The sequence below is a fragment of the Protopterus annectens genome, chromosome 4.part0, assembly GCF_019279795.1.
Source record: "Protopterus annectens isolate FY-2018-M chromosome 4.part0, PAN1.0, whole genome shotgun sequence".
Lineage (NCBI taxonomy): Eukaryota > Metazoa > Chordata > Ceratodontiformes > Protopteridae > Protopterus > Protopterus annectens.
This window is the reverse complement of record NC_056733.1, coordinates 1886887163-1886912458: the sequence shown is the minus strand read 5'-3', so window position 1 is coordinate 1886912458 and position 25296 is coordinate 1886887163. Positions and strand designations below refer to the sequence as shown.

General features: G+C 42.1%; 1 protein-coding gene across 3 annotated transcripts in view; it reads right to left on the bottom strand.

Moving 5' to 3' along the window:
* RARS1 (arginyl-tRNA synthetase 1) overlaps positions 1–25296 on the bottom strand; it is a 1169219-nt gene that overhangs the window by 9499 nt on the left and 1134424 nt on the right. For all 3 annotated transcript variants that reach the window (XM_044069555.1, XM_044069556.1, XM_044069554.1), the window contains exon 14: positions 20065–20312. In XM_044069555.1, coding sequence (XP_043925490.1) covers positions 20065–20312 — 248 coding nt within the window. The remainder of the gene's footprint in view (positions 1–20064; positions 20313–25296) is intronic.

Genomic DNA, 25296 nt, shown 5'->3' with positions numbered 1-25296 from the left:
ACCCTGGCATTGTGCCACCTGACATTTGATCCCACTACCTCCCTCGAGTAGAGCCACTGGAGCGATCAACGGGGTGAATTTTCTATTTCCCATCCACTCATCAAGATTTCTCTTGAAGAGGGCCGGTGAAGTGCTCTGTTTGACATGTATGGGAAGTTTATTCCATAGCATGGGCAGTCTCTGGGTTATGAACCTATCCCTCCAGCACATTCTGTTGACTGCAGTAATGAGGTTGTGGTCTCTGGAGCGTGTGGTGCGGAGGGATTGGGATTTCTTTAGAGGTAGCATTTCTAACAGAGCTGGGTCTGACATGGCTTTGCAAGTCAAGCAGAGACCGCCTCTTAGTAGTCGATATGAGACACAAAATAGTTGGTGTTTTTTTAAGTCTGTCCATATAGAATAAGTGTTTAAGGCCTAGGATCATCTCTGTGAGGTACTTTTGTGGCTTCTCCAGCTGTTGCAGGTGTCTAGTGAGGTACATGCCAAATAGGGTACTGTACTCGATGACTGGCCTAATGAAAGAAGAATAGAGGGAGACAAAGACCTCTTTCTTCCTGGATGCAAAAAGTACAATTGTGTACACTTACCATAAATGTAGATGCTCGAGTGTATTCACTGTTGCAGTTATCACACTTGGGTTATCTGCCTGCAGGTAGCCCTCAGTCGGCCCAAATACCAGAGTCTTGGGATTTCTGCATCGGATGCTGTCGCCTCTTCCATGACGTCAGGTCGTCACGGGTATAAAACATGCAGCAGATGCCATTACATCAGTTCTTCTTGCCCCAGATGGCAGGAGCCCCCAAAATAGGAAGCAATTACATGGTGTGGAACACCTTCAGTAAAAAATATATACCATAGCCATAAGATATGGCCAAAAAGAGGATTGGTAGAAAGCACAGAAGAGTCAGGGGGATGGAGGGAGGGTGACCAGGACTGCAACAGTGAATACACTCGAACATCTACATTTATGGTAAGTGTACACAACTGTACTATGTTCTTCGGGTTTCACTGTTGCAGTCATCATACTCGGGTTGATTCCCAAAGCTGAGGAAAGGTGGAGGCAGTCAAGTAATAGTAGGGCTGGCTAGCAGGCCTTGTAAGACTGCTGTGGCAAATCCAGCTCCAGCTCTGCATTTAGAAAAGACAGGTAAAGTGGTAATGCTTGGTGAAGGTGGGTACAGAACTCCAGGTTGCAGCTTCCAGGCTGTCCCTGGTAGGGACTCCCCTGAGAAATGCTGTAGAGGTTGAGGTAGCCCTAGTGGAATGAGTTCTGACCCCTGTGGGGAAGGTTTTCCATGGTGTTTGTAGCAGCAATGGATGCAGTGTGCTATCCATTTGGAAATGGCTTGCTTTGAAATGGCCTTGCCCTCTGCCCCTGTAGCAAAGCTGACTAGCTGCTGGTCAGATTTTCTGAAAGGCTTAGTCCTGTCAAGGGAGAACCTGAGTCATCTGTGTAAGTCCAGAGTGCAGGATCTGTTCCCCTTTATTCTGAGGATTAGGGAAAAAAGTTGGTAAATGGTTGGGTTGGTTTAGAGCCACACTGGATACCACCTTGGGCATAAAAGATGGGTTAGTCCTGAGGGAAACCCTGTCAGCATGGAAAATAATGAAGGGTTCCACAGCCATTAGTGTCTGTAACTCAGACACACTTCTTGCTGAAGTGATGGCTAGAAGTAAGGCTGTTTTCCAAGAGAGGAATTTTAACTGTGCTGTAGCAGCAAACTCAAAAGGGGGAAGCGTGAGCTTCTCTAGTACAAAGTTAAGGCCCCAGGCAGGGGTGGGAGCTCTCCTTGGGGGTCTTAAATTGTTAGCTCCTCTCAGGAACTGTTTGACCAGAGGGTGAGAAAAGAGAGGTGGCTCAGTATTATAATAAGCTGAGATGGCCGATGCATGAATCTTAACAGAAGAGAAGGATACGCATTTGTGGAGCAGCTCTGCTAGGTAATCTAGGATTTGAGGTAAGGCGGGCACGGCTGTGTCCTTTCCTTAAGACTGGCTCCAAGAACAGTATCTTTTCCATTTTTCTGAATACGATTTCCTAGTACTAGGCCTTCTGGCCTCAAGGAAGACGTCCAGCACCTGTTTGCTGAGGGTTGCTGGTGGGGTATTCAGGGAATAAGCCAGGCTGCAAGGTTCAGGGTTTGCAGCTGAGGATGCAAAATCTGTCCCTCCTGCTGGGACAGCCGGGAGGGGATCTGATGTAGGTGCCAGAGTGGCACTGCTGCCAGACTGAGTAGGAGTGGGTACCAGTGCTGGCGGGGCCAGTCCGGTGCAATAAGGATTATCCTTGGCGTGTCCTGTTTGATCTTGAGTAGTACTTTTGAGAGGAGGGGCAGAGGGGGAAAGGCATAAATTGAGAGGTTTTCCCATGTAAAGGATAGGGCATCCAATTTCCATGCTTGGCTGTGGGGATTTCTGGTGCAAAATTTGCTCAATTGATGGTTTTAGGGGGAGGCAAATAGGTCCAACTCTGGTGTCCCCCAGCTGTGGGTTAGAAGTTTGAATGAGTTGGGTTCCAGTTTCCACTCGTGTGAGTCCAGTAGACTTCTGCTTAAGTCGTCTGCCAGTGAATTTTGTTTGCCTGGAAGGAATTGAGCTTGCAGGTGCACTTGGTTGCTCAAGGCTGTGTTCCACAGGGCCATGGCTAACCTGCAGAGTGGGTAGGAATGAGTTCCCCCCGCTTGTTTATGTACCACATAACTGTGGTGCTGTCTGTCTTTATCAAGAGTTGTCCTGGAAGGATAAGGTATTTGAAGTCTGTCAGAGCATTCTGTACAGCTAACATTTCTTTTTGACTGATATGTAGGTGAATTTGTCCTGGCCTCCATTTGCCCTGAATGCATTTGCCAGCAATGTGAGCCCCCCATGCACAGTCTGATGTGTCTATTGTCAGGGTTTGGGTGGTGAGGGGTTGAGTGAAAGGGAGTCCCTTGCTGTGGTTGCAAGCCTCTGCCCACCAAAGGAACTCTGCCGTTAGACAAGGAATGATAGGAATAATTGTTTCCAGGTCCTGAGAATGTTGGCACCAGAGACTTTTTAAGTACCAGTGAAGTTTCCTCATATGCAGTCTTGCATATGGAATTAGGAAAAATGCATGAGGCCATGAACCCCAGGGCTTGCAGTATTTTTCTTGCAGATAGCTGGGTTCTGGTGGCCATTAGTTTGAAGTAGTTTGTCAGATAAACCTGCTTTTCTGGAGTAAGGAATGCCTTCTGGGAAGTTGTGTTCAAGCTTGCTCCCAGGAATACAATCTTTTGGCTGGCACCAGATGTGATTTCTTTTCGTTGATGGTATACTTCAGAGAAGTTAGAAGTCCCTTTACAAATGCCAGGTGCTGAAGCAGCATTTCCTGACTTTCCGCCTGAATCAGGCAATTGTCCAAGTATGGATAAATTTAAATTTTTCTTTGCCTGCAGTATGCAATGCCTGGAGCCAGGCACTTTGTGAATACCCTGGGTGCAGTAGATAAGCTAAAGGGAAGTGCACAGAACTGCCCTGAAACTTATAAATTTCCTGCAAGATTCCCTTATGGGGATGTGCAGATAAGCTTCTTTTAGGTCTAGGGTGACTAGCCAGGAGTCCTTGGCTAGCATAGGAAGCAGCTGTTGTAGTGTAAGCATTTTGAATTTTGGGACCACCAGGAAAGTGTTGAGAATGGACAGGTCCAGGATAGGGTGCCAAGAGCCCTCTTTTCTGGGCACCAGGAACAGTCTGGAGTAGAAACCCTGTCCTCTTAGCTCTATTGGAGCAGATTCAATAGCCCTGATACTGAGAAGAGAAAGTACTTGCTTTTGAGCCACTGCCCACTGATGCGTTCCATAGCTTTGCATATCAGACTCGTCAGGCTAATGGGGCGATAGGGTCTGTAGTCTATCCTCCTTTGTGGAGAGGGATGACTGTAGCAGTGTGCCATTCAGTAGGGACAAAGCCTGAGGTGAGGCTGTGACTGAACAGGGCCACACAGGTGTGGTGATAGTTCACTCTGTGGTTCATGTAGAACACAGCCAGGGATATTGTCACGTCCCATAGAAGCTGGATTCCTGGCCTTGGACAGTGCTGTTTTAACCTGTGCACCAGTAATACTGGGTGCCTGGCAATCTACTGGTATTGTAATTGGTCCTTTGGGGGGAGGATAAAGTTGGCACTGAATCTGTTGGCCAGGATATTGCCAATATCTGTTGGATCAGTATAGGAGGTACCATTGTGCAATAGTTCAGAGCAAATATGGGTATTGCCGTGGAGATTCTTTACATAACTATAGAAGGTCTTGCGGTTGTCTTTAATATCTGCTGCAATTCTGGTTTCATAGCTAACTTTAGAGGATTTTATAAGGGATCTCAACTTTTTTCCCCCCCAACATGAAACTTCACTCGTAAGCATTCTTAACCCTGGAAGAAGATGACATTTGTGCAGTCACAGAAACCTGGTTCAAAGCTGCGGAGAGCACCCCAGTCATACCAGGTTACTCATCCTATCATTCATTCAGACCCAAAGCCATTGGCAGCAAAACAAAAGGAGGTGGAGTTGCAATATATATATAAAAGACATACACACCTCTAGGCTGGTCAGACAGTATGATGCACAGGAAATACTCTAGGTGCAGTTAAGAACTGACAAAACCCCTATTCAAATCATAACTAGCTACAGGCCTCCAACTCGGACTCAAGATGCCCACTCCACCTATCAGGACCTCTTCGAATCTATCAACCCTTTACCCTGATCCTGGGCAACATTAACTATCCCAACCATAGATTGGAAGAAATACTCATGCCAAAACACAAATGGCCAGAGATTCCTTGATTTCATCAATGCAAATGCCTTGGAGCAGTTGGTTGACACCACCACAACAGGTGAAAATATCTTGGACTTGGTATTAACCACATGAGTAACCACTGCAGCATCCCTACAGTGTCATCATCCCTGGTAAGATCCGACCACAAAGCAGTCACTTTCAAAGTCACCATCTTCGCCAACCCTCCCCCCCAGCTAGGATCAAACAAAAAAGCTTCTACAAAGCTGATTACAACCTCCTGAGGGAAGGTACAAACAGTTTCGAAGCCCCCTTCCCCTGCACAGAAACTGGCACATATGTCCAAACTTACGCCGAAGTACTATATGAGCATTTATATAGCTGCATGGAATTAGGAATACCACACAGGACAAAATCCTCCTCCTCAAGGAAGAGAAACCTGTCTGGTGGACATCTACAATAAATAAACTCTATAACAAAAAGGAAAAAAAATTGTGTCCAGGACCAAGAAGGAGCAAGTGGCTAATTGGAAGCAATCTCTCCTTAGCCTGAACAAGCAAATAAGAGCACTATTGAAATCCTCCAAAGCAAACTTCGAGTCCAAACTGGCCACATCCATATGTTCCCCCTCCTTTCCTGTAACTAGTTTAGTCCAGATACAGGTTCTTAGTTTTAGCACTTGAATTTGTTTATTCGTGATCAGCACTTGTTCAGAACTTGTAAGCACTAAATAACCTACTAATTACTACAGCACTCAACCTTCCTCATTACCTAGAGGAAAACAGTTTTGGTACTTACTTTCCTCACTTGCTTAGAGAAAAACAGCTCTTGTACTCACTTTCCTCACTTATCTAGAGGAAAACAATTTTTTATTCAGGCATGTCCAAGGGTCAGCTCCCAGTGTTCTCTCCTGTCTATCTGATGAATCTGGGCATCTTGGGGCAATGTAGAAATTGCCTCATGTACACAGACAACCCTCTCCTCCTACCACCCAACACTACAATCTGTGAGAGATGCACTTATCTAGCCAAACTGGAGGTAAAGCTCTCTCCAATCAAGAATGAACTTGACAGTCAAGAGGAGAAGGGAAACACTTGCACCACACCACACTCATCACATAGTCTCACTAAATCTACACCACCAACATCCACACATAGAAACACAAAAACATTTGCTGAGGCTCTCAATAATAATCTGCTCAAGCAACAGACACCTCCAAAGCAGAAATGCAAGCAACCTCCACCCCCCCCCAACACAACCCAAATGACACATAGCCCGCAGACTCAGTGTGCCACTCAACCACAGCCAATAAGGCAAAACAACGTACCCAACACACTAGTCATAGGTGACTCTATAGTCAGGCACACTGATGTCCCACTCACCAGGCTAAATAAGGATAAGATTACTGTCAGCTGCCTGTCGGGTGCCAGGATCCGCCACATAACTCACGCACTCAGGTCACTCCACAAGTACAAATATGACTCTGTCATTGTCCATGTTGGTGTGAATGACCTGAGAAGTACATCCCTGGACTACATGAAAAGAGACATGGAAGAGCTCTCCAATCTTGTAGCACAGGCAGGTATGACCCTAGCCGTGAGTAGCATTCTGCCATCACCCAGAATGATGCCGCAGTACAAGGACAAAATGATCAATTTCAACAATTGGCTAAGCTTCTGGTGCCATTCTAAAGGGATCCAGTATCTGTCTGCCTGGGATGACATGGTCGACAGATCATGATGCTTTGCCAGTGATGGCCTGCACCTGTCACCCCTGGGATTCAGGATACTGGCTAAGGTTCTTGCTGCCCCTATAGTGCCTTTTTTAGGCAAGGTTCAAATGACAAATTCACCACCATAACAGGAACAGGCAAGCAAAAACTGAGGGTGATGCTACTCAATGCTAGAAGTCTAAATCTCAAAATGCACTCACTCGAGGCTCTCCTTAAAATGGAGAACATCGATATCTGTGCAGTGACTGAGACCTGGATCAAGGCTCCAGACAGCACCCCTGCACTACCAGGCTATAACTCATACCACACTTTTCGGCCATGTAACCTGGACCAGAACACCAAAGGCGGAAGTGTGTCCATATTCATTAAGGATAGCCACACCTCCAGGCTAGTTGCTCAGCATAATGCAGCCGAGGTTATCCAAGTGCAACTAACTCTGGGCAAAACTACAATCCAAATTGTAGCTTGCTACAGATCACCTACCATGCCCCAGGATTCCCACTCCTCTTTTCTTGATGTACTGGAAAATATTAGGGTTCAACCAAACACCCTAATAATGGGTGATTTCAACTACCCCACCATTAACTGGGAAAACTACTCATGTACCAACTCCTTCACTCAACGCTTTCTGGAATTCATAAACTCCAATGCCCTGGATCAACTTATCCACACCCCCAACAGGGGCAACAATATCCTAGATCTAGTCATTACCAACATGAGTGACCAGTGCTCCATACCTGAAGTCAACGCCTCATTGGTCTGATCTGACCATACGCTAATTACCATAGATATCCACATCCTGCCCCACCCCCCATTAAGGAAACCATGGTAAAAAATTTCTCCAAAGCCAACTTCATGCTTCTTAAGACAGAAGTGGTGAACTTCATGACACCCATGCAGATGGACAATACAGTTACGACTACTGAATCCTACACAATTGCACTTTATAAGCACTTACATGAGTGCATGGATCGTGCTATCCCAAACAGAACCAAGACGCTATCCTCCAAAAAAAAGGATGCCAATCTGGTGGTCCCCTGCCATAAACAAACTGTACAGCAGAAGGAAGAAACTGTTGCAAAACAAAGTAAAATTCCATGAGTGGAGGAGCTCCCTGATCAGCCTCAGTAAGAAGCTGCAATCCCTGATAAAATCCTCCAAAGCTAGTTACAAAAACAAAATCGCCACTGATTCTAAAGACAACCACAAAGCATTCTATAGCTATGTCAAGAATCTCAATGGCAACACTCAGATCTGCTCTGAGTTACAGCACAATGGCACTAAATATACAGACCCAACTGATATTGCCAACATCCTGGCAGATAGGTTCAGTGCTAACTTTATCCCCCTCTCACCCATTAAAGAGCCCATCTCTATGCCAGAAGAATGCAAAGTTCCTGTAATCACGGCTGCACAGGTAAAAAACACACTCTCTAAAGCCAAGAACACAGCATCAATGGGACCAGACAACATCCCAGGCTGCATTCTACACAAACTACAGAACGGCACCCCACCTTAGTACCATGTTCAATCATAGCCTCACCTCAGGCTTTGTGCCTGCTGAATGGCGCACAGCGACAGTTATCCAACTCCACAAGGGGTGAGCCACCATGGACCCTGGGAACTACCGCCCCATTAGCCTGACGAGCCTGGTCTGCAAGGCCATGGAACGTATCATCATGGAACTTATAAATAAAGACATTGGTAATCTCCAAACTCTGGACCCCACCCAGTTCGGGTTTGTAAAAGGCAGATCATGTCTCCTAAATCTGACAGACTTCTTTGAAGCAGTCACCAAAGCTGTAGACAAGGGTAAGGTGGTTCTCACAGCCTATCTAGATCTTGCCAAGGCTTTCAACACCAGCCCCCACTCTGGAATTAAAGATAAACTCACTAAACTAGGTATATATCACTATGTCACAAGATGGGCTGCCAACTGGCTCACTGACAGAACCCACACTGTGAAAGTAGCAGACTCCAAATCCGACTTCAGACCAGTGACAAGTGGAGTACCACAGGGTTCAGTCCAGGGTCCTCTCCTGTTTGGTATCTACTTCTCTGAAGTACAGGCTAACACAGAAGGTCTTTGGCTAACTAAGTTCGCAGATGACTGCAAACTAGGAGCCATAATCGAAACTCCTAATGACGTGGACATCCTACAAAAGGGCCTCACTGAGACAGATGTCTGGTGTCAATGCCATGGCCTTTGGTAAAAACTCTGTACCCATGAACTACAACATAGGCGGTAGTATACTTAACACCAAAAGTGTGGTAGGAGACCTGGGGACAGTAGTCTCTCCTTTGATAATCACATCGCCACAGTAGTCAGGAAATCCTTCTATGTGGCACATCTCATCCCAAAAGGTTTCTCATCCAGAAAAAATGAGGTCATTGTTCCACTCTACTCATCACTCATTAGACCCATTATAGAGTACAACGTCCCTTTTGTTATGTACCTTACAAGACATCTACAACAACTGGAAAGGCCACAGAAGTAACTCACAAAGAGGATTACCGGCCTCAAACAGATGCCCTACGCAGACCATCTCAAAAAACTCCAGCTTTACTCCGTCGCATATCGCCTACTCAGAGGTGATCTCTGCCTAACATACAAAGCCATGTTAAACCCAGAGCTGCTGGACATCCTCCACTTAAAGAAATCCCAATCCCTCCGAGCTACATGCTCTAGGGACCTAAACCTTGTCACCACAATAAACAGAACATGCTGGAGGGATAGATTCCTGTCCCAGAGACTTCTGATGAAGCCCACATATAGTGGGTGAAAGTGCTTAACCATTTGAACTTTGTTTAACTTGATGAAATAAATTTTAACTCATTTTTAAACAAAAGACATATCTACAGGTGTTTGCACAGTGTTTCCTCTGTGACTGTAATGTTACATTTATGGAGAGGCAAGAGTTTATTGTCCCAGAGACATCCCATACTCTGGAATAAACTACCTATCTATATCAAACAAAGCTCCTCATTAGCACTCTTCAAGAAAAATCTTGATGACTGGATGGGAAATAGGAAATTCACCCTGAGGATCACTTCTTTGTCTCTGCTCGACAGTGGCACAGGAAAATAATTTTCTTGGATAGCAAAAGCCAGGGTACCTTTTTGGCTGGGCTTGTATAGGCCCTAAGGCCGATAGCCTAGTACCTACCTATGAAGATGATCATAAGGCTTTCTTCACATATGTCTGCAATCTCAAGGGAAGCACCCAGATCTGCTCAGAACAGGTGGTTAAAGACCATATACACAAACCCTGTAGATATAGCCAACCTGCTGGCTGACAGGTTACGTGAAAACTTCACTCCTCTGTCCCCCATTAGTAAAACAGGACATCCCAAGTACCTGCCCCCTCCCATTATCTCTAGAGAGCAAGTCATCCCTGCCCTCTCAAAGGCAAAAAATACAGCCTCCATGGGACCTGATAACATCCCAGGCTGCATCCTACATGAACTCAGGCAGGAACTAGGCAGCACCATTAGGCACACTATTCAACCAAAGCCTGAGTACCGGCTTCGTCCCAGCAGAGTGGAGGACAGCTAATGTCATCCCTTTGCACAAAGGTGGAGCGTCCACTGATCCAGGAAATTATAGACCCATCAGCCTAACTAGCCTGATCTGCAAGCATGGACCTCAAAAACAAGAACATTGGCAACCTCCAGACATTTGATCCCACACAGTCTGGTTTTGTCAAGGGGGGGGGGGGGGGTCATGCCTGTTAAATTTGGTCGACTTCTTTGAGACAGTCACCAAGGCCATAGAGAAGGGTAAGACAGTGCACACCACCTACCTTGACCTGGCCAAGGCCTTTGATACTATTCCCCACTCAGGTATAATAGATAAACTATCTCAGCTAGGCATCAATCCAAATGTTACCAGATGGGAAGCAAACTGGCTCACTGACAGAACTCATCTAGTCAAAATAGGGGAAGCCACCTCAAGTAGTAGACCCGTAACAAGCGGGTGTACCCCAGGGATCGGTCTTGGGGCCTCTGCTGTTTGGGATATACTTCTAAGAGGTGCAAGCCAAATATAGTGGGGTATGGCTGACCAAGTTTGCAGATGACTGCAAGCTGGGTGTTGTCATCAATTCCCCTAGTGATATGGACATCTTTCAAGAGGGGCTCACCCAAACAAATGATTGGTGCCAGAAATATGGCCTCAAACTGAATGCCAAAAAAATGTATCACCATCCCTTTTGGGGAGAATGACATTCCCACAAATTATCACATTGATAATAAAGCACTAAGCACACAATCAGTCATAAGGGACTTCGGAACCCAGGTTGAAAGCAAACTGACTTTGACCACCATACTGCCTCCGCTGTATGGAAAGCTTTCTACATGGCCCACCTCATTAGCAAGGATATCTCATCCAGGGACAAGATAATCATAACATCTCTGTATTCTTCCCTTATAATACCGATTATTGAATAAAATGCCCCTTTCCGCATGTACCTCACAAAGCACATGCAGCAGCTGGAGAGACCACAGAGATTCTTCACCCAGAGAATCCATGGCCTCAAACATCTACCCTACACAGATAGGCTAAAAGCCCTGTCCTTCTACTCAGTCTCCTACAAACTCCTCAGAGGTGACCTCTGTCTGGCATACAAAGCAATCTCAGACCCTGCCCTGATGGGACTGCTGCATATCCACAAGTCAAGCTCCTCTCGAGTAACCCGGATGCGAGACATCAACCTGGTCTGTGACATCAATAGAATTTGTAAAGTAAAGACCTTAACCATTATACCAACTCTGCCTCCCTTATGTTATTATACATAGACAGTTTGTTGTTCCTTTTAGAAAAACAGACATTGAATGAGTACACTAAAAGCAAAGCAGTAGCAGTAAGTAACTTTAAACCTAAGTAATTCCTAGTAAAGTGATACAGACATAACTATCTACTCAGTGACAGAAATGCATTGCACACATTGAACGAGACAGCCTTGAACTCGCAACCACTCATTCGGGCAGCTGCTGACAAGATTGCTGATACCAGACCACCAGAGACATATGTGTAAAAAGCTCCGAGTATACAGAATTAAAGATATTCCTTCATAATTTCTCTCAGTACCTTGGTTCTTCTGCTAATTTCTTCCAGTAAATTCTAACCCCTTCTTTTCTATTTTGAGTACTGCTACTGTCAGGCATCCCTGTTGGTAGAATCTTATTTCTACATTCCCACACAGGCTTAATTTTTAGAATACTATCTGCTAATGTTCTGTAAGTTTATTTTCCTTAAGACTTGCATCTAAACTCCTTCTCTCTCTATCTGTTGAACTTGCCTGCATGCAGCCATCCAAGTCTTGCAAAGCATATTTGTGACAAGCTTCCTGTGTTATAGAAATGTCTGGTGTCGCTTGTCTAGTCAGGAAAAATAGATGAACATCTGTGGTTTCTGTTCAAGCAGCTTTATTATGTACAAACACATCAGGATTGAGGCGTAATAACTTTAACTTAGATAAACCTATAGACAAACTAGCTATCACATTCATACATGCTCACTCTCTGGCTGCCCTCTCAAAATGCCACTGAAGCTAGCACGTGCTTGCTATTTTATATGCATGTGCCTGTCCTTGAAATGCTTTTTAAAGGTACAATACACACACACACACACACACACACACACACACACACACACACACACACACACACACACACACAGACACACACACACACACTATTCTACATCCTCCCTCTTTGAGAAATGTCATACATTATTGATGGCATTAAATGACATGCAATTGATACACAATAATTCTTTGCCATGCAATTATACAGAACTAAGTACATGTATACAATTATATCCAGGTTGCTCTGTATTTCACACTAGGTCTGGAAATATGACCAAATCGAGTGACATAAAAATTAGAACTAGGTCTAGTGACTGGGACTGTCTCTGCTGAATGTTCAACTTTGGGGACATCAGGAACGGAAGTAGAAATTAAAACACATTTTGCAATGGGAACATTGTCTGGATTGCTCTGAGATCTAGAGTCTGTATCACAGGAACAATGCTGTGATATTGATTCTGATACAAGAAGATGTCTGTGATTTCTCCTGTACTCCACACCCTCAGATTCCACGAAGTAGGATCTCGGTCCGGCACATATACCTGTTACTTGACCAATACGGTCAAAACCTTTCGCCATTTGTATCCTCACTGTTCTTTCAGTAGATGAAGAAATCTGCTCGATTTATCATAGCTGGACTTCTGGAAAGAACACTTTCTAAATATTTGGGCTCTGATTGTTCTGTTGTTCATTGCTTTAGGCCTCAATAAACTGGAACTGATAACCAATGTTGTTCTGGTTGCCTAGATAGAAGTCTCTGAACAGGTGAGCCAAGTATATAATCACGGGGTATGTTTCTGAGATTGAGTAAATTCAAAAAGACATCAGTATTATCATGCTTTGACTTATTTAGTAATTGCTTTGCACTGTGTACTGCGCATTCAGCTAGTCCATTTGACTGTGGGCATTCTGGACTACTAGTAACATGGACAAAGTCCCATTTTCTTGCAAATTTCTGAAACAACTGACTGGTAAAATTGTTACCATTGTCAGAAATAACTTTATGTGGACGACTATGGACTGGGAAATGACATTTCAACTTGGTGATAACAGCAGTGGACGTTGGGTTAGGTAGTAAATTGATCTCAAACCAGTTTGGATAAGAGTCTACCAACACTAAGTAATGCTGATTGTTCCACTCAAATACATCAGTGGCTACTGTTGACCAAGGTAGTTCAGGAACTAGTTCTTTTTGCAAATGCAGTTTAGTGCTACTGCATACTGAACAAGAAGAAAGTACTTTATCAATATCTTTTGCTAGAGAAGACCATAATACTAGTCATCTCGCCTTTCTTTTGGTAGGTTCGGAACCTGGGTGACCATGATACAACTTCTTCCAACAACATCTCATCGCTGTAAGGAAAATAAGTTTGTGTTTCAGGTGGTACACTAGATATTTCTTTGATGGCCATTCAGCATTAATGAAATGGTTGAGTTTTTGCAAAATGGGATCAGTCTTTGTACGATCTCTCAGCTCATCAACTCTCATGGTAGAAAAATTATGCATTTCCATGACATAAAAGTCAAAATTCTATGCATTAAGATGTTCTGTTGTATTTCTGGCCGATCTGAATAAGGTATCAGCCAAATAAAGAAGTTTACCTTTTGCAAAGACCATGCCATGTTGAAGTTGTACTTTTGCAATCTGAGCATCACTCTTTGTAATCTCACTGGAGCTGAATGCATAGGCTTTTTTAAAATAGTGACTAGAGGTTGGTCATAAGTTTCAATCTGAACAGCTCGACCATAAATATAATCATGAAACTTTGAACATGCAAATACTATTGCCAAAGTTCTTTCTCAATCTGAGCATATTGCATTTCAGTTTGGGTAAGAGTTCTAGATGAATAGGCTAGTGGTCTGTCCTCTTGAAGAATAACTGCGCCAAGACCAAATTTTAAAGCATCACAGGAAAGAGTTACTGATTTTTTGACATCCATAGTATCTTAATGTAGGTGGGGTGGCAATTTTTTGCTTGAGGTCTTCAAATGCTCTCTGGTGCTGTTCCAACCAAGACTATATAACATTTTTGCGTGTCAGTTCTCTCAAAGGTGCTGTCAAATCACTAAAGTCTGGTATAAACTTACCTAAATAGTTGACCATACCAAGAAAACGTTGTAGAGCTTGAACATTATCTGGTGCTGGCATCTCTAGAATGGCTGCTTATTCGGACGGATCTGTTCGCAAGTACTAGTAAATAAATGACCTACACGTGTAACTTCTGGTAGTCTGAATTTGCACGTCAGAGGATTGAGCTTCAAGTTCACTACATGTGCTCTGTCTAGTTCCCTAAGGTTTCTGTCATGCTCTGCTTCACCGTTGTCTCCAACCAATGAATCATCTACTATTATGGCACAAGGATAACCTGAAAAAATTTGCTCCATTGCACACTGAAAGACTTCACTTGCAGAATTTATTACAAATGGCATCCTGAGGAATCTATATCTTCCAAATGGAGTACTGAAAATAGTCAGTAGTGAAGATCTGTAATCAAGCATCACTTGCCAAAATGAACTCTCTGCATTCAAGACAGAAAAAACAGTGGCATTCGATATTAGGGCTGCGACTTCTTCAACTGTATCATAGGAAGTTACTAGGCTACTGGCCCTGAGGCCCTTACAAGCCTAGCCAAGAATTTAGCACATGTTCCAATAAGTCAGCACCCTATGCCACTGTCCAGCAGGGACATAGATGGAATCCCAGGGGTGTATTTTCTGTTACCCATCCAGTTATCCAGGTTGCTCTTAAAAAGGTTTAATGAGATGCTCTGCTTTACGTGGAGAGGGAGTCTATTCCACAAAAGGGGGAGTCTCTGAGACACAAATCTGTCCCGCCCGTATTTCTTCTTCTTAGCTAGGCTTGTATCAGTCTACAGAGTAATAGCCTAGTATTTTAGGGGAAGGGATGGCATAAAGGGTAAGGTCTTCACTTCACAGAAACAAGGTAGAAGGCTTGAGTCTGACCCCCAATTATTGGCCAAGCTTTAACAGTCTGCAGACCGACAGACTAGCATTTACCAATGAACCAACCAACGAACAGGGCAAGATGACGCTAAGTAGTAGTTTGGACTACTAGTTTGTGAATGCCTTCCCGAACAGGAATAATTAAGAGAATACGGGCAAAGAGTATGGGAAAGGCAGTGCTAAATGAAACACCAGCTCTAGTAAACTTTTTAGCTGAACCCAAAACAGAAGCTGCTGCATACTTAATATGACATATAAAATACTGCACGGCAACCACAAGATTCAATCAGAGGATGTTAACGAAACAGACAGGGAAAAAGAGAATACAAAGGTAACTTACAAAGGAACAGCAAGAAGAAATTTGTAAGGATGCCAAGTATGAAACTAGGTTTAGGATTTTTACATGGGAGTGTTTGCATAGGTAATTGTATATCCTAAGTAAACTTTAGAGGATTTTTCCTCAGTTAAATGGCAAATGCTGGAGGTATGACAGGGAAGAGAGAGGCAATGGGTAATGTTTTTCAGGAAAGTAATGAGCTGGAAGATTTTAATTCTCTACAGAATGCTTTAACAGATGGTTGTAACTAAAAGTGTTTTTTAACACCTTCATTAAATTATCACTTAAGACATAGGCAAACATACATTGACATAAAAGAAAACAAATCATATTAACGCTTCCAGTTACATACACTAAACATTATATATGTTCTTTTTTATAACTATTCATCAGCACAACATTACACAAACTGCTCAATTCCTACCTTCCCCTTAAGCCTCACTCCTTCTCCAGAGAATTATTCTGCATCTATTGTTCCCACAATTTCCATGCATTTCCATGCAATTTGCTCCATCCATTTTCTAAAGATCCCACTTCCACTTCTTTTATCTCTGTTACAGTCTTCCCTGCTTTAAATACAGTGGGTTTAACCTCTGATTTTCATTTTCTAATCATTACTTTTTTGGCAGCCCTCAGCATTAAAACGAACAAGGCCTTACGTTGTCTAGGCAATTCAGGTCCTAAATCACAGCTCAAAAGACTAATTTACAGCTACAGCCTTTGTTTTACATTCATTATTTTTTTTATCCTGAAAAGACTTGAAACGGTGTCAAAATATTCCACTAGGATGTCCTTTTCTGGATTTAGCAAGTATAAACTAATATCATCTGCAAATGAGGCCAACTTTTCTTGATTACCATACCAATTATATCCTTCTATTTCCGAGTCCTTTATTTACTTTACCAATGTCTTTAAATACAAAGCAAATAACAAAAGGGAAAGAGGACACCCCTGCCTGGTTCATCTCTGTTCAGATACAACTTACTAGAGATGAACCCTCCCATTTTTATTCTTGCTTCATATCCTCCTGACCTTATTATTGTATCACGGAATGCCACATGCTTCCATTGCCCTGCTCATAAAATCCCAGCTTACTCTGCATAAAGACCTACCAAAAACAGCAGTGTTTTCTAACATTCTGCTTCCCTTTGGATCATCACTGCCCTATTAATATTGCTAAATGTTGCCTCCCCTCCATAAAACCACACTGGTCCATGTCTACCAATTTTGGCAACACCTTTGCCATTCTTTGAGCTAGTACAGACATAAACACTTTATAATCATAGTTTAAAATTGAAACTGGTTTATATGATGCTGGGTCCGATGGGTCTTTACTTCCTTTAAGTATTTCAGCCACCACAACTTTATTTGAAGATTTTTGGTGTTCCACTTCTTTTAAAATTGTGTTAAACAAAACCTTCCAAATGTTTATCACTATATTCCTTCCTAACTTAAAAAAAATTAAACAGGATTACTATCTGTTCATGTATCTTTATTATACATCTCTGTTTTTTATCTCATCACTCCTTATCTTAACTGTTAGTTGCTGAGACTTAATTACCTCTAACCTTGGCATACATAAATCTTCCATAAATACTTCCATTTGTCTCCTTTTCTGATTTTCACATTTCTCTGTTTTATATACATTTTCATAAAATTTTAGAAATATCTCTAACACCTCTACAGAATCTCTGGTTATTTTTATTTTTACACACTCCCTAAGTTTGTCAACAACCCCTTCTACATTCCGTTGCCTAAATCGTTGTGTTAAAAGATTCTGTGCTCTGGAGTTATCACAAATGTTATACAACAGCAATCATTCTAAACTCATGCATATTATGCTGACACTCTCATTTTCTCTTCACTATCTGCAGTTGTGACTCTTATTCTGTGACTTTCCTCTTATTCTGCAATACTTCAACCTTTGTCAGCACCTTTAAATAATTTCTATAACTTCTTAACCATATCTCTTTTTCTTTTATTTCTACCCTGTTTTTAAACTCCATTTGTATCCCACTCACTAGATATAACTTCTGAAGAATTTTTTAACTTCCCTAATAACTCTCAAATAATTTCCACTACTCATTCCTCAAATTCCTCTACTTTTAACAGGTAAGCAGGAAAGCACCAGTGTCTCATTTTTCCTTCATTACCCTGCATTTTTATCTTAGTTTTTATTGGTGCATGATCAAAAATAGTTATTGGGCGTGTCGAAGTTTTCAATTAAATGCACATGTTCCTGTGAAATATAATTTCTACCTGGTCAAGTTATTGTACCTTGGGGAATAATTTGTAAGTTCTTTATGAATACCTACTGCTATTCCCTACCCCAGCAGCCCACAATTACAGCATATTAATTTAAACTTGCTTTTTGTCAGCCTTTCTTCTTGTTACACTGCAAAGCCTATATTTCTTAACTTGCTTGCTTTAATACCTTTATCACTGAAAAGACTTCCCCCTTCCCCCACACATTTAAAATACCCATCTACATACTACACAAAACTGCTTCAGTATACAACTCGTACTTTATATTATGAAATATTTTATACAAATACTATTAAGAACAAAAAAAAATGTTACTTACACTTACCTTTTTTCCTTTTAGTGTCCTAAAGATTAATAACAAATGGGGTTACAAAGATGCAAGGTAACAATTTAAAAATGGGACAGTGGCATTTCACTTATCTGCTAAAAGGGAGAGGAATTTAGGGAATGCATAGTAGATATTCCTCAAGACTTATTAGGGAAGACAGACATTACTTCAGAAGGACTGCTAGTGAGTGGGATAAAATGAAAGTGGAGTTTAAAAACATCTTGAATTACGTTATCCTACTGTATATTAACTATTTCTTTGTTTTTAGTGCTCTCTTCTATTGTATATTTTTTTTCAATCTAATATGTGTTTGTGTGTGTGTGTGTGTGTGTTCACATTGTGGGCAGAGACTGAAATTGATCCAGAGTGATCAGTTCTTTACCCCAGTTAAACTGTATAAAGAAGTAAATAAAACATGGTAAAATAAGAGAGAAAGGGAGAAAAATGGAAAAGAAGTAATAGGAACTGTTTAGATGGAGTGACAAAAGTTACATTACTTTGGAATAAGGGAAATCTCACAGTCACTTGTGACACAGACACACTTACATTTATATAAAAATAATTATTGTATATATTTTATGTTAATGTTGATAGAAATTGTGTAGAAATTATTTTCGTTTTTTTCTCTGTTTAAGCATGTATGAAAAAGTTAAAAAAAAAAAGATTTATTATTGAAAAAAAAATAATTAAACCGTATTAACAAGTTCACATTTACAAACTTTATAGGATAAATAATATATATGATGTATAATCTAAGCAGCATTACATAAATTATTCAGTTCCTGCCTTCTCTCTTAGACCTCCTTCCTCCTCCAAAACATTTTTTTCAGCATGTAGTGTTAACACAATTTCCATTTTTTCTATGTAATTTACTCCTACCATTTTCTAAAGATCCCACTTTCTGTTCTTTTATCTGTGTTACAATACTCACAACATAGTTGCTTTAGATTTTGATTTCCATTTTCAAGTGATTGCTATTTTGGCAGACACCAGCATTAAATTTAACAAGATCTTACCGTGTCTAGGCAATTCAGATCCTGTATCCCAGCTCAAAAAATAATTTCATTACTTATGCTCATTTGCTCACTCAGTATTCCTGACAGAGAGTATCTATGCATACACTTCCAGGCAAAAATCCTAATTATTCTAGACTTTGTTACATATTTGGAAGCCAAACATATGTCATCCCATTGCTTCCTTGTGAACTGCATGTCTAAACTCTCTTCCCAATCTTTTCTGATCTCTTCTGACTGATTCTTGTAGTTATCATGTAATATTTTATATGTCTGACTAATTAACCCTTTTAAAACAGCAGCTTCTGTTCTAAATTCAATTAAAACTCAACCAGTTTAGGTATTTCATTTAGGATTCCCCTGTTCTTTTCTCTTTGTTTATATTCCGATATTAATCCCTGATAGGTCAGGAAATCACTAACCTGCAACCCAAATGTTTTCTTGGCCTCATCCCATTCTATTACCTTTCCCGCGCCAATTAGCTGCTGTTTCCAATACCTTTGTTCCTTTGCCAGCTTCCTCCAGTAAATTACAACCCCCCTCTTCTCTATTCTCTGTACCACTAATTGCAATCATCCCTAACAGTAGAATCTCCTTATCTCCAAGGTTCCACTATTTTATGATTTGCTTCATATTCCTCTCTCCATTTATAAATAACTATATACATCCGCACACACAAATATACATACATACCCCCCCACTACACACACACACACACACACACACACACACACACACACACACACACACACACACACACACACCTTTTTTCCTCTAACAAAAAAATATGGATGTTACACATGGGTAGATAGTATTAAGGTTAATGAGTTAGCTACAGAAGTTTGCGCGTCACATCATATACAATTCATCTAAAGAATTCTCAGATGGAATACAGAGCTCAAGAACATTAGAATATATCTGCCAGCCTCTGCATGTTATTTCTTAAGCCTTCTGACAAACAACACTGCTAAAGTAAGAAGGGCAAGCTTCAACTGAGAAACACATACAAAGAAAACATGCACTCCCTTAAAAAAGAAGTCTTTCTAGAAACAGCTATGTCTAGCATTACGTTATAAGAACTGAACTCACCTGTTTGTCTGTCCTTTTCCACACAGTAGCAACTGTCATAGAATTCAGTGAAAGTAGTCGCCAGCTCATACAAGAAGTCACACAGAGTGTGCAGCAGCAGGTCTTCTAAGATCTTCTGCAGTATCTCAGGGAACCTCAGGATCAGCTTAGCCAACTTCCACTCTTTCTCATGATCTAAAGCAATTGTAGTCTCAGTGGCAGCCTTCTGTAGAGTGGCCTCATCAATGTTTGCCAAACGAGAAATGGCTCTGCAGAAGAGAAAAGCTAGACTTAAATACCACCAGTCAAAGCACAGGACTCATGCCAATTACAAAAGTCGAGTAGATCACTTCATACAGCAATGGGAATACACAACGTCTAGCCGTCAAGTTTTACGTCGCAATATACTGTTTTGTGAAAGCATGCTTATATGAAACATACTGAATAAGAAAGAAAACACTCATTTTAAGAAGTTGGTCATAAAACACAGCAGGAGGAAACCTCTTAAAATAAGCTGTACTGAGGTGCTCAATGAGAAGGTGCTCTGTTGTGGATCACAGCTGGGATTTCTTCTCATCTGCATTTTGGCAAAATTATTGCAAATTTTTAGTTGCCACACTTAAAGGGCATGTGTGTTCCATCATATGCACACAAATACAGCATTTTGAGTAATTCATAATGTTGGGACCCACTTTCGTGAGTATTGTAATGCTGAGACAGAATGACTAAAAAATGAACTTGCATGTACCAAGTCCAATAATGCCATTTCTCAGAATATTCTCTTTTCATTGAGCTACAGTAATCTTGGCGTTGGTATATACAAGTCTGGTGTGTGTGTGTGTGTGTGTGTGTGTGTGTGTGTGTGTGTGTGTGTGTGTGTGTGTAGGGGGGGAGGAGATACAGGAGCAAGCACCACTGTAAAAAAAACATTTAAAGGAGATGAAGGTTGTTTGATACTTATTCATTTGCAGCATTTTCTCATTTTTTTGGTATGTCGACAGTCAGTGTTGCAAGTGCTGACATTTTAATAGGGAGATGAAATTTGTGTATATGTGTGGATTGTTAATAAAAATATCCTCAATAGTGGACTGAAGGAATCATTCAACACAGGGAGACTGAGGAAGATTACATTCAATACAGAAGGCCTCAAAGATCAATTAGTATGTCTCAGAAGATATCAGCAACATTACATCTGCCTGATGGCAGTAGTAGATAATAATCCTACGTCATCTGCTCTTTAAAGTGCCTTAACCTTCTGCCTCCCCTTTATCCTTTTTCCTCCAGCCCCATACCCTCGTGAATGTCTGTGAATACTCCCTGTATTTTATCCATGGTCCACAATACAATCTGTGAAAAAATCATTTTGGAGAACCAGGTAGAAGTTAGTCCTTATAACCTGCTGCCTGTGTCCTCCCTTTCACCACTCGTTCTTCCTTTTCAGAATGACCCTTTGCTGAAATTATGCACCAATACCATGGTCCACCTGGTTCCTCTAATTTCAAGTCAGATAACCTCTAGCTCCTCCTGCCTCTGGTCATAATCCTTCCTGTAACCTGATGTCCTTTTTTATATGACCTCCACAACTGTACACAGTACTGAAGGTATTGTCTGACCAAGGCTCTGTAAAGAAGCAGCATTATCTCTTTCCTTCTGGAATCTATCACCCTGCATATGCACTGTGCATATTAAGTTCCTGCCTATAAATTGTACACTTTTCCTTGAGTTTTTACTGCTCATTTCTACCTTCTACACAACTAATCAACCATACATGTATATTTAATATGTCAAACAATCCTTGTATTGATATTCACTTGTAAATATAGTTTCTTTGGTGTTTATGTACATTCTGATGCACTTTATAAAAGTATTTATTACTGCCAATCGATGGAAATGCACTGTATCTTTGAAATGAAGCCCGGGTCATTGCTGAAATTGGTCACTGGACCAGGCACCCTACTTATTTAACAAATGTGAAATAAATAAATAAATAAAATACATCCTATTACTCTGGTTTTACACTACTCAAGTTGGTCCATTCCCCTGTATGATGGACCCCTTGGATATCCCTCCTGCTCTGTTGCCATCAGTCTCACTCTGCCAAGCTAATACTTCACAACCAGGGCTGCTGTGGGACAAGTGCAGTTAAAAGCTGCCACAACTGATGTCCTCCAGTCCTTTGGTACTTCTGCATTAGCCAGCAATCAGTTGAGGGTTTCCAGCAGGGGATCTGTCAACTCACTGGCCAGAATTCTGAGATTTTTGAACACAGCTCACTCGCTCCTTGTGTTTCATCCTCCCTAATGTCAGCCAGTTCCCTTTCTATCTCCTAACTCTCTAACCTAGAGTCTTGTTCACTGCTGTTCCCATTCTGCCCTTCCTAACCTCCTAGCATGACGCCAGTTTTTCTGTGACCTTCCTCCCATCTTTGTACATCCTGTCCAGTTCTGTCCTCACACCCTCCTTTCAGCTATGCACTTAAAAAAGCCCTTATATCCTTTCTTGATCCAGTTTAACTGCCTTACAACTTTAGTCGTTGCTGCCTTTACAAGCTGTATTCATTTTTACTAACTTCATTGTACTGTGCCACCTCCAAGTTCCCACTCCTCTTTTCCACCTCTTGTACGTCCTATCGACTATCTTGAGTGCCAGCCACACACATCACTGGCTTTCATCTCCTTTTCCCTATTTCTCATCTCCTAAACCCCTTATCCACAACATTCAATACTCCATCTCTGACCCATTCTGACAGCTTGTTTGCTCATTCAGTTTTATTCCAAGTCTTTAACTTATCCTTAACCTAATCTCCCAGTAAAGCATAAACTACCTCCCCCACCCCACTCTCCTGTAACTACACTGTGGCATGATCACTGTTTGGCTAATGATGCCTTTATATGAGCGTGACATTCTGCATTTGTTAAGATCCCATCCAGAATTTTATCTTTTCTGGTACAGTCCCCCTTCACTTAGCTGAACTCCCACATGAACCAAAACTTCAATCGCCTCCTTGCTCCTTATCAAAATTACAGCTTAGAATCTTCCAGTCTGGTCTTGCAGACTCAGAGCCTGTGTTTCCTCATACCTCAATCCTTTATTCGGTCTTCATAGGTTCATAGGTTCATACTAGGCTATCTGCCCTAGGGCATTTATAAGCCTAGCCAGAGTGTGTTTGGCTTTCGCCACCCATTTTAAATTAATTTTGCTATGCCTTTTTTTGAGGTTAGTATACTGTGCCTCTGTCTAACAGTGACACAGAAGTGATAGCTGGGGTAAACCTACGATCTCCCATCCACTCATCAAGATTCCTCTTGAAGAGAGTCAATGTGGGACTCTGCCTAACCTGGACTGGGATTTTATTCCAGAGTGAAGGGAGCCTCTGGGTTATGACTCTGTCCCCCCAGCATGTCCTATTTATTTCAGTGCTGAGGTTCAAGTCTCTCGAGCGCGTAGCTCGATGGGATTTGGATTTTCTGAGGTGCAGCATGTCCATTAATTCCGGGTTGGACATGGCTTTATACGTCAGGCACAGATCTCCTCTGAGCAGGCGGTATGCCACTGAGTAGAGCTGGAGTTTCTTTAACCGGGCAGCATATGGCATCTGTTTGAACCCTTTGATCCTCTTGGTGAGGTACTTTTGGGGTCTTTCCAGTTGCTGCAGGTGTCTGATAAGGTACATCCCAAAAGGGGCATTGTACTCAATTATGGGCCTGATGAGGGATGAGTAAAGAGGTACGATGAGCTCCCCTGATCTAGATGTGAATCCCTTCATGATTAGGTGGGCTATATAAAATGTTTTTCTAACCACTTTGACCACGTGGTTGTCAAATGAGAGATTGCTATCAACTTGGGTCCCCAGGTCCCTAATGACTTCTTCTGTACTTAATGGATTACCACCTATGTGGTAATTTGTGGGCACTTTGTTTTGCCAAAGGGGATGACTATACACTTTTGGCGTTTAGCTTGAGGCCATGGCTCTGGCACCAGTTGTCTGTTTCTATGAGGCCCTTTTGGAGGATGCTTGTGTCGGCTGGAGAGTTGATTATGGCGCCCAGTTTGCAGTCATCTGCGAACTTGGTCAGCCACAGTCCTTCCGTGTTGGCCTGTACCGCCGAGAAATATATACCGAACAAGAGAGGTCCCAGGACTGAGCCTTGTGGGACGCCACTTGTAACTGGTTTGGAGTCTGACATGGCTCCAGCAATTCTAACCATGTGGGTTCTGTCCTTGAGCCAGTTTGCAACCCATCTAGTGACATAGGGGTTTATATTTAAGCTGGTGAGCTTATCTATAATGCCGAGTGGGGTATTGTATCGAAGGCTTTTGCGAGGTCCAGGTAGGCTGTGTGGACCACCTTCCCTCGTCAATGGCCTTGGTGACTGTTTCAAAGAAATCGATCAGGTTTAAGAGGCAGGATCTGCCCTTAACAAAGCCAAACTGGGTAGGATCCAGTGTCTGTAGGTCCCCAATATCTTTATTTATGAGGTCCATGATGATCCTTTCCATAGCTTTGCAGACCAAGCTAGTCAGGCTTATGGGGCGATAGTTTCCAGGATCCGTTGAGGCACCACCTTTGTGGAGAGGGACCACTGTTGCTGTCGCCACTCTTTGGGTACATATCCTGTAGTAAGGCTAAGATTGAACAGTAGTTTTATGTTTGGGTTTAGCTCTTCTTGGAGTTCATGTAGGGCGCAGCCGGGACACCATCTGGTCCCATTGATGCTGTGTTTTTGCTTTGGAGAGGCGGCTCTTACCTGAGCATCTGAGATGTCAGGGGCAGCACTCTGTTGGGATAGATATTTGCCCTTTTGGTGGGGAGAAGTTTGCACTGAACCTGTCAGCTAGGATGTTGGCAATGTCTGTGGGCTCGGTGTATTTTTTGTCATTTTGGACTAATTCTGAGCATATCTGGGAATTCCCACCCAGGTTCCTAACATAACTAAAGAAAGCCTTGTGATTATCCTTAGTGTCCTGTGCAATTTTTCTCTCGAAGCTGGCCTTAGACGATTTTATGAGTGCCCGTAGTTTTTTGCTAATACTGATCAGAGATGCCTTCCCTTTTTGGGATTTTGCTCTATCATGTAGTAGCTTCCTCCTTCTATTGTACAGTTTGTTTATGACTGGGGTCCACCAGACAGGACGTCTGCCTTTGGAGGATTGGGTCTTGGTTTTATTTGGGATTGCATGATCCATGCATTCCTGAAGGTGTTCATAGAATGCATTTATAAAGGATTCTGCGGTCTGGGCCGTATTTTCCAC